This window comes from Myotis myotis, unplaced genomic scaffold, assembly GCF_014108235.1.
Source record: "Myotis myotis isolate mMyoMyo1 unplaced genomic scaffold, mMyoMyo1.p scaffold_m19_p_2, whole genome shotgun sequence".
NCBI classification, from domain to species: domain Eukaryota; kingdom Metazoa; phylum Chordata; class Mammalia; order Chiroptera; family Vespertilionidae; genus Myotis; species Myotis myotis.
Genome location: NW_023416324.1, coordinates 201,179,381 through 201,189,812, shown reverse-complemented (window position 1 = coordinate 201,189,812; position 10,432 = coordinate 201,179,381). Strand labels below are relative to the sequence as shown.

The following is a 10,432-nucleotide window of genomic DNA, read 5'->3' as shown; positions in this document are numbered from 1 at the left end:
TGGGAAGAATGTGCAGCAAGGTGGCATCCCACACACATTCACAAACAGAATATTAGTGCAATGAAAAGGTTTTTAACAAAATTGCAGGAAAGAGAAAGGAATATGAACCATCATACAAAGGTTGGGTATAGCCTCACATGAGTTTGTCCTCCTCCCTCACCACCTTCCCCTAACCCCTCAGATTACAGAGAATGAAAAAGAAAAAGCATTAGTGTGCATTCCTCAAACTGTAGCTTATATGAATGCAAGGAGAATTTACCAGCTCTATGGAAAAAAACCACAGGAAAGCTAATCAGTTTCTCTAAGTGAAGCATGAACCAGAGAAAAGAAATAGCATGGAAGCCATGTAAATATACCTCAACAGGGCAGAGCAATGAAGAAAGGGAAGAAAGAAGAAAAATAATCCTATATAATAAAAGGTTAATATGCAAATTGTCCCCTCGACCAGGAGTTCAACTGGGAGTTCAACCAGGAGTTTGACCAGGTAGCGGGATGGCTGGCCAACCGCCTGCAGCCCCTCCCCCTGGCCAGCCCAGCCTAATTGGCCCCGATTGGGGCAGGCCGCTGGACACCACCCGTGCAGGAATTCATGCACTGAGCCTCTAGTACTGTATAAAATGCTGCCAAAAATTTTGATTCTAGAAGCAAATTTAACCAAGGGAAAAATTTCTACCTTACTATTTGTTATGAAATATGTTAATAAGAAAATGAGTTCAGGACAATAAGAGTTCAATAATTAAATAATAAAGTAGAATTAGATTAAAACACAATTATTATCATTAAGAGAATCAATTGCAATCTGAATCAGCAGCATTATACAAATAATATATTAGAAGCAGCAGAGAAAAAAAAGCAGAGTTGAACATTGCATATAATTAAAATGTATGAAGTAGTTACAGACATTGTGACAATTAGATGAAAAGTATAGATATAAAGAAATTACTAAGAGAATCCAACATAAAGAAGATTGGACCTCAACCCCAATAAGATATCTAGTAAATCTATAATAATAAAAGCATAATATGCTAATTAGACTAGACATCCTTCCGGACAAAGTCAGGGCTGGGAGAGACGCCAGGGTCCCACGTGCCAGAGGGAAGCCAGTGCCGGCAGCTGGAGGAAGGAAGACCTACTCTGGCATGAATTCTGTGCATCGGGCCTCTAGTTGAACAATAAAATTCAAAACTTTAATAAAGAAATAATTTTTAGATAAAGTGAAAAATATAAAAGGTACACCACATTTCAAGAAAACTCAGTTCAGAATAATCAATGCCAACTTATTCTCTATTGATGCTCAAGTATGAAAAAAGAATTATCTAGGTATTCAAGCAGACATAAAACATGTCACATACAAGATATAGGGTTAGTTAGCTATAGACATTTCCACAATTATGCTCTGTGTCAAAAAATAACAAACAGTATTTTAAAAATATCTACAGAATTAAAAAAAGTCATTTGCCCGTGAATATAATCCCCATAAGAGTAGCATTCAAGTTTAAATGAAAGAGGAATATTTCTCACTTATGAATGAACTCTATCAGCCCTTCTAAAAATAACCTCCTAAAAAAATAAACTGGTTGATGATGATACACGTGAAATCAAAAGATGAATGGTACACTCATAAAGAGAACTAATTCAATACTCAATGCCAGAGAACAGAAGAAGAATATCTACTAGATTCTTGGGGAAAGACAATATGGCACCAAATTTTTATATCCAGCCAAATTTTCCTCAGTGACAAAAGAATAACATACAATATCCAGTAAACAAATCTCAGATGATAATATTTAAAGGTCCTCACTAACAAAGATAGTTAATAATGTTTAAAGGCCTACCCTACCTTTTCTTTACCCAATAAGATATTTATCGAACAATCTTCAGACTTTGTACAAAGGAAGATTACCATCTTCTAGCAACAACTAAAATATAAAGAGGTTTACCTATTAGATATTATAATAGTATGTAAAATTATATAGGAAGTCAAAGCAAATAAGTATACCAGCCTTGAAGATAAGCAAATGTGTATTTCGTAAGCGTCTGTCATCTTCAAACCAGAAAGCGCAGGAGTAAGCTTAGTGTGAATTGACTTAGTAATGCATTTGGGCCTTCGGACACAATTTCAGAGAGAAAAGTCATTTGTAGAATATCCAAAAGTATCCTTAATAAGCAATATAGATTTTCTTGGTTTTTCGGGAGTATGTTTGAAGGCAATATTTTATTTTCATTGGAATTCCATAATTATTACCAAATCATTTACTAAATTTGAGTACCTATAGACATTTGTGAGTTCATTTTGTTTCTTTGGGGGGAGTGTTTGCTTTATGTTTTCATTAATTGCCTGAAGTTTGTCTTTTATGTGTTAATTAGTAAGAATTCTTGCCGAAACCAGTTTGGCTCAGTGGATGGAGCTTCGGCCTGCGGACTGAAGGGTCCCGGGTTCGATTCCGGTCAAGGGCATGTACCTGGGTTGCGGGCACATCCCCAGTGGGAGATGTGCAGGAGGCAGCTGATCAATGTTTCTCTTTCATCGATGTTTCTAACTCTATCTCTCTCCCTTCTTCTCTGTAAAAAATCAATAAAAAATATATTAAAAAAAAAGAATTCTTAATATTCTCCTTCCTGACTTGTCCTTTTCTCTTTTAATTTCAAAAAACAAGCTCCTTCAGTATCCCATCATTAGAAAGACATCTTCCTACATTTTCTTTAAATTTTTCTGTACTTTTTATGTAACTTAACCCACCTGAAATTTATTTGTCTTTAGCATGTGAGATAAGGATATAATTTTATCTATCATGAGATGGATAACCAAGCAACCTGAATTATTTATTGCATAGTCATCCTTTCTTCACCCATTATAAGTAACACTGTCATATTGATACATGAAGTTTCCATATGTCAATCGTGTTGTCTGTGGGCTCTTTAATCTATTCCACAGATATTTTTCTACTCCTTGGCCACAATCACATACTCTTTATTATAACTCTGAAATGGGGTTGTTGTTTTTTTAAATCTGATAGGGCAAGTTCTGTTTTATTTTAATAACTTTAAAAATTTTTAAGACATATGATTTGTCCTTTTTCACAATAACCAGTTTGTTTGCTTTTGGTAGGTCTTTCATAATTGTTGCATTTTTTTAAAGAAATGTATTCTTCCACTCATTTATTTGAATGTATAAAGTACACTCAAAACAAATAATTTGAGAATTTATGCTGATTTTATTTCTGAGCCTAACTATATAATTTTTGGTTTTCAATCTTATATTTAATATATTATTACCCTGTGCTTGGAGTGGAACATGTAAACTCATTTTGCTATCTTCTCCTTCCCTTATAAATATTCAAAGAAATATAATAAAGTTTTTATAAAATTACTCTTGATTTCCCGAAGAGTCACTGCAACTGCATCAGCCATAAAGAAGAAAACAGTAATTGCATTTCCATCTTTTCGGCTTCCCAGATTCAAGGGTCACTGTCCAGGGTCCAATTATAGATGGCCTATCATCAGTATAGAAGTAAAATGAGCCTCTCCCCTCTCCACTAGTGGTAGCTCTCACTTCATGTATATTTTAAAGTGCCTAAGAATACAATTAGCATTAACTCGGTTAAAAAAAAAAAATATATATATATATATATATATATATATATATATATATATATAATCTATCATGACATACATTTTTTAAATTTATATTCTGCTTTTTATGAGTGGAGATTTTAGACTGCAATGCTCCAGTCTCTTCTTTCAATGGTAAAGAAGAAAGAAAGATAGTTATTGCTCATTTTAGCCCATTGTCATATGGCACAATTTTAGTGTTTTAAGGACCTGTGATCTGGGACTTCATTACCCCTGGCCACTTTTACTTATCAGGGCAAAAGGAAAATGGGATTACTTCACCTTAGGTTTGATTTTATTTATGGGAAGGGGAGTTGGGGGGGGGGCAAAAGTAAAGTTTATTCTTATTATTTTATTATTTTCCATATGAACAACTGTAAACCTACTTTTGCCCCACCCTGTATTTGTTTTTTAATTCTAGACTCATTGTTAGTCAAAGAGTGGTAGTTCCAATGATAAGCTGGATGTAACTTGTCAGAAAACATTCTTGATATTCCCTAGGTCTATAGTTATGAATGCAATTATCATAACTTGTTCTCTTGTTCTAATTGGCATGTTTACTGAGATAAAGTCCAGGGCAAGTGAGCAATACCTTCCCTACCCAGAACACTTTCTTAAAAGAGAAGCAAATGCTTGATACTTCTGGCAGCAGCGACTCTCATTGGTGGATAACTGCATGAAGCCATAAAGAGTTGCCGTTTAATGCCTTGTGGACTTTCCTTTACATTAAATCAATACTGCTTTACATTGCATAACTTCATTTGGGTGATATAATGGAGAATGCAAAATTTGTGATTGTTTCAATGAGAAATGCACACACAAATGTAAATATTAATATATATGTTAGGCTTTATAGATTCATGTGCATAAAAGTTATCTTTAGAATGTCTACACCTACATTGAACAGGAGAAATGCCTTAACAATGAGTCAGAGCATGGAATGTTGATCTGTTAGGAACTCTCTACAAATGTCAAATGCATGTGCCTAGTGACTAATTTGTCCAGCATGAATATTATATTTTTCCTAATGGTTTTCAAAATGATGAAGTGTCACTTTTGTTTACAACATGCATTTACTGTCATTCATCTCAACAAATGGCCTGTGCAGATGATTAACATTTACAACTCTAGGTATCTCTTTGCTCATTTATATCTTCTTAAATATTAACTTCCCTTTTAAATCTGCTTAATGTATAGAGACATACTGTTGCCCTTTGGGCACGCACAAAGGCGTTTACACTGACTGGTGAGACTAGTGTAGACTTTCGCTGTTGCTTTCCAAATCTTCTTTGAAAACTTAAGATTTTCCTCTTCAGTGGGTGCAGGTTTTTATATTCTCTCACAGTGTTTAGATGAGCATTTCTTCAAAAGCCAAAAATGGTGTCAAAGAGAAGCGCACCTTCCAGGCATCATCCTTTCAGCGCCTATGAAGTCACGTTTGCAGTGCTCTTTGCCATTTTGCTGGTTCTCTGTGCTGGGTTAATTGCAGTGTCCTGGCTGGCAATCAAGGAATCAGAAAAAGGTGAGTCCCTGGGAGCTGGCTACTGAAGGCACTCTGAGAGGCATGTACCCACTTTAATCATGTTATCCTGTCAGGACCTTGTATTCATTGCTGAGTCTTTCATGACAAGATATTTATTTGGTATTCAGATGCTTTGCTGTAGTTCACTTCGTAGAATATTAGAAAAATTAGTTGGTCTTTAATTAAAAACTTACCTCAGAATTAAAACATGAAACTACAGTTTTTATTTTTTTTTTATTTTTATTTTTTTTATTTTTTTTTTTTGCATTTTTCCAAGACCAAAGAAAAAGTTTATTGAGATATTTTGACATTTTATAAGGCTATGATATTTTATATGTATTAATACTATCCCTAGTTGTATATCTTCTTCTTATCTGTTACTTGAAATGTTAAAGTATTCAGGGTGAGTGAGTTATGAGGATTAAAAAGGAACAAAAAATAATCTAGACAATAGCACCATAACAAGAACAAAAAGGAGCTGTGAAATTGCCTATATTTTGTCCTTACTCGAGATTTTACAAATGCAAATATTGCTAAGCATTTTTGTTCTTTTTTTTTTTTTTTTTTTTTTTTTTATTGCTTAAAGTATTACAAAGGGTATTACATATGTGTCCATTTTTATCCCCCCGCCCTAGACAGTCCCCTAGCCTCCCCTATCCCCCAATGTCTTATGTCCACTGGTTATGCTTCTATGCATGCATACAAGTCCTTTAGTTGATCTCTTACCCCCCTACCTCCTGCCCCGCAACCCTCCCCGGCCTTCCTGCTGCAGTTTGACAATCTGTTTGAGGCAGCTCTGCCTCTGTATCTATTATTGTTCAAAAGTTTATAATGGTCTCTATTATCCATGAATGAGTGAGATCATGTGGTATTTTTCCTTCATTGACTGGCTTATTTCACTTAGCATAATGCTCTCCAGTTCCATCCATGACGTTGCAAATGGTAAAAGTTCCTTCCTTTTTAGAGCAGCATAGTATTCCATCGTGTAGATGTACCACAGTTTTCTAATCCATTCATCTACTGATGGGCACTTAGGCTGTTTCCAGATCTTAGCTATGGTGAATTGTGCTGCTATGAACATAGGCGTGCATATATCCTTTCTGATTGGTGTTTCTGGTTTCTTGGGATATATTCCTAGAAGTGGGATCACAGGGTCAAATGGGAGTTCCATTTTCAGTTTTTTAAGGAAACTCCATACTGTCTTCCATAGTGGCTGCACCAGTCTGCATTCCCACCAGCAGTGCACAAGTGTTCCTTTTTCTCCACATCCTCTCCAGCACTTGTCGTTTGTTGATTTGTTGATGATAGCCAGTCTGACAGGTGTGAGATGGTACCTCATTGTTGTTTTGATTTGCATCTCTCGGATGATTAAAACTACAGTTTTTAAATAAAAAAATGTTAAGTATGTTTCTCAGTTTCAACATATAACAAAGTAGGTTTTATAGCCTGTTGGTTAATTCTGATAGGATTTCAATCACAAACATAGGAAGTGTTGTTGACTATACAAATTGATAAATAGTTAAAGAAAGTACTATTTATTTCTAGAGAATGATATATTCATTCTCTTTTTAGGTTGACAATTTTCATTGCAATCATATAAGGGAATGTGGATGTAAATGTAGAATTATAAAGTTCTGAAGCTGCCTGAGTAGCAAACTGTGATAAACAGGAAAAAAATAAGAAGCGGTAACTATTATTTAGAGCTAAGTTATATGCACCAACAACTTTTCAAGGATCTCCAAATGTATTCTGTCATTACAACAAATCTCCAAGTTACCTTCACTTTATAGGTGGTGGATCAGAGACAGAGAATTTAGGTAACTTGATTAAATTTGCATCATTACTGGGTAGTGAAAGATTCCAAACTAGACAATACAACTATAGAACTTATGCTCTTATATATTATTTACTCATTTATACAGTAAACTCTAAAATAGTGACAGCACAGCAACAACCTGAGTATTGGATTCATTTTTTTCTGAGAAAATTTTTAGTTTTTAAATTATGAATTACTGTAAATATGATTATCTTAATTCTTTTTGAAAACTCACAAAGGTAAAAACCTTTTCATATGAGTGATTTTGATTTTACTAAGAAAATTCTCAGTCTTTGTGTAGCTTTTTTCCTCTAGTAGATGTTTAAATAAGAATTTTATAAATATAATTTGTAGTTTTACAAAATAATTCCAATATAATCCCTCTTTTATTTAAATACTATAGTCATATATGAGGGATTTTTTTAAAGTGAAAGAGGTCTTATGGATATTTTATATGATTATATGAACAATTAAATAAATTATAGGAGTTCTCTTAGACTTATAGAAAAGCAGCTACTTTGGTCTTACTTAAACACTGTGAATAACTTCAAGGATATACTAGTATCATCATTTGGAAGTCCACTGGACTCTTAGATCTCAATAAAGAAGCAAAAGTAAGTTATTTTACAAGTAAAATAGAAAATAAATATTTATAAATATAAACATGATTTAATAGTGAACAACTTGCATAAAAGGATTAGAGTTATATCTATAGTAAAGCACAAGAAGACATAAGACATACTACTTTCAATATACATTGTTTTGCTTTTTATTGGAGATCATTTTAGAGTTAAAAAAAGATTGTGAAATGGTTGAGTTTATATAACCATTGCTCAGCTTTCCCTAATGTCAATATCTTCTATACTAGCATACATAGCACAATTATCATGGCCAAGAAATTAACATTGGTACAATTATTAACCGAACTGTACATTACATTTAAATTCCATAGGTTTTTTCATTAATGTCCTTTATCTCTTGAGGATCCAGTTCAGACTCCTACACAAGATTTAATGATCATGCTTCCTCAGTCTCTGATTCATGACTTATTTTCTTGTCTTTTCTTGTCTCAGTTTTTCCTTGCCTTTCACATTTACCATGCAAATCCAAATGTAATTTTGAGTATTAAAAAAACAAAGTAGTTTAAATAATGTGTTACATCATTTATGCAATTATAACTCTTTAAACTCAATGTACATTTACTGTTTGAAATATTATTTCTAATGTTTCTTCTGAACTGGGAAATTTGTTGTTAATATATGATAGATTCTGGCTTCTAGAGTCAGCCAATTCTGTGCCAAATTCCCTATCTGCACTTATGACCTCTATTATTCTAGGAATTTTTCTTAGTGAATCTAAGGCTCCAGATTTCTCATCTGGGAAACAAAGAAATAACTTCTTGTCATACCAGATCAATGTGATAATTGTGTATCATTGTTATTACATGTATATTCATTGTTGTGCAAGTTTTAATTGAAATGATTCATTTTAAACATGAATATATAGCAAAGGAAGTATTCTGATAAAGGCATATGCAGGACACTTTTAATTAAACATTTTTAATGTTGACATTATTGTAAGTGTCCACCTTTTGCCCCCTTTGCCACATCCACCTTCCCACACCTTCCCCTCCCTTGGCCTTCCCCACACTATTGCCCATGTCCATGGGATATGCAGATAAGTTCTTTAGCTAATCTCTTCACCTTCCTTATCCAGTCATCCCCACCCTCCTCCTCTCAGGTACCAGCCAGTATGTTCCATGTATCCATGTTTCTGGTTCCATTTTCATCAGCTTATTTTGTTCATTAGATTCTAAATATTAGTGAGATCATATGGTATTTGTCTTCTTCTTACTGGCTTATTTTACTTAGCATACTATGCTCTAGGTCGATCCATGCTGTCACAAAGGTTAAGCATTCCTTCTTTTTTGCATCCACATAGTATTCCGCCGTGCAAATGTACTACAGCTTTTTTATCCACTCATCTGCTGATGGGCACTTGGGCTGTTTCCTGATCTTGGTTATTATAAGCAATACTGCTATAAACATAGGAATGATTATATTCTTTCTGATTGGTGTTTTGGGATTCTGAGGCTATATTCTCAGAAGTGGAATCACTAGGTAAAAAGGTAGCTTCATTTTTAATTTTTTGAGGAATCTCCATGTTGTTCTCCACAGTGGCTACACCACTCTGCATTCCCACCAACAGTGTATGAGGGTTCCCTTTTCTCCACGTCCTCGCCAACACTTGTTGTTTGTTGATTTATTGATGATAGCCATTCTGACAGGTGTGAGATAGTACCTCATTTTCATTTTTATTTGCATCTCTCAGATGATTAATGACCTTGAGTGTCGTTACATGTGTCTATTCGCCAGTAATGCAGGTCTTAATGGTACCCATGTTTATATTCAATTTGTTAGCTTTAATTCCTTACACTTTTAAATGTTGAGATAATATATTTTCTGCAGCTTTCTCAATAACTTCCCTAATAACAACATTCACCATTTAATGGCAAAAGGTCACACATGCCCATTTTGTAATTATTAGAATGAAAGAAGGAGCTTCAAAGCTATGTTTCAAAGTAGCTCACACAGAAATATGCACAGCAGTCCTCAAGCAGAAGCCAGCAGTGACCCTGGATGCTAGGTGTTCAAGAAATAACTGAAAGCAACTACAAAACTTTTAATGGTCCAGTTCTCACCATGTTTCCCTGAATCCGTATCATAATTGGTGGAAGTTGATCATCCCTGTATTTTCCAACAGGAATCTCAATAGCAAAAAAAAAAAAAAAAAAAAAAAAAAAAAAAAAAAAAAAAGCTTGGAAGCATGGAGTATGGGTTAGGCTTCAAAGAATGCAAAAAAATTAAATAGGGCAGACAAGAAGTTTAATATTTAATCTTTTAAAACAACCAGATAGGAGGGTAAAAAGGAGCTGATTGTGACACATGAAGGCTGCAAAATAAACCAGAAAAACTACAGCGCAAACACATCAAGCAAGAACTTTATGTCTTAACTAGGATATGCATATTCTCTTATAATTCAAGTGTTAAGTGTTTTATTTCTTATTGATTTATTTAGATGCAGTATTTGGAAACAGTTATGAAGCCAGAGGGACCCTGAAAATAACATCAGGAGCTACATATAATCCTAATTTGCAAGACAAACTCTCAGCAGATTTCAAAGTTCTTGCTTTTGACCTTCAGCAAATGGTAGGAGACTGTCTCTCTTCAGCTGGTTTAAAATTTCATAACATAGTTTCACTAACTACTTGCCAAAAGATACATAGATCCTGCTTTCTTGCTTTGAAAGGAATTAGTAAATAAATGTAATATGCCCAGGATGCTTAAATGTATGAGCCTCATCACTACAGAGAAGGAAATGACCCCTAATCCAGTTCTAAGCAGAACTTAAATATTACTATTGAAATGTTGAAACAAAAGTTCAAATCTTAAATTTAATATATTTTTAAACCCTTTCTCTTT

The 10,432-nt window shown here is 34.0% G+C and overlaps 1 protein-coding gene across 1 annotated transcript in view; it reads left to right on the top strand.

Moving 5' to 3' along the window:
- Positions 1–4,989: 4,989 nt before the first annotated feature.
- Positions 4,990–10,432, top strand: part of TMPRSS15 (transmembrane serine protease 15) — a 103,863-nt gene continuing 98,420 nt past the window's right edge. The window contains exons 1-2 of the mRNA XM_036352518.1: positions 4,990–5,134; positions 10,029–10,159. Coding sequence (XP_036208411.1) covers positions 4,990–5,134; positions 10,029–10,159 — 276 coding nt within the window. The remainder of the gene's footprint in view (positions 5,135–10,028; positions 10,160–10,432) is intronic.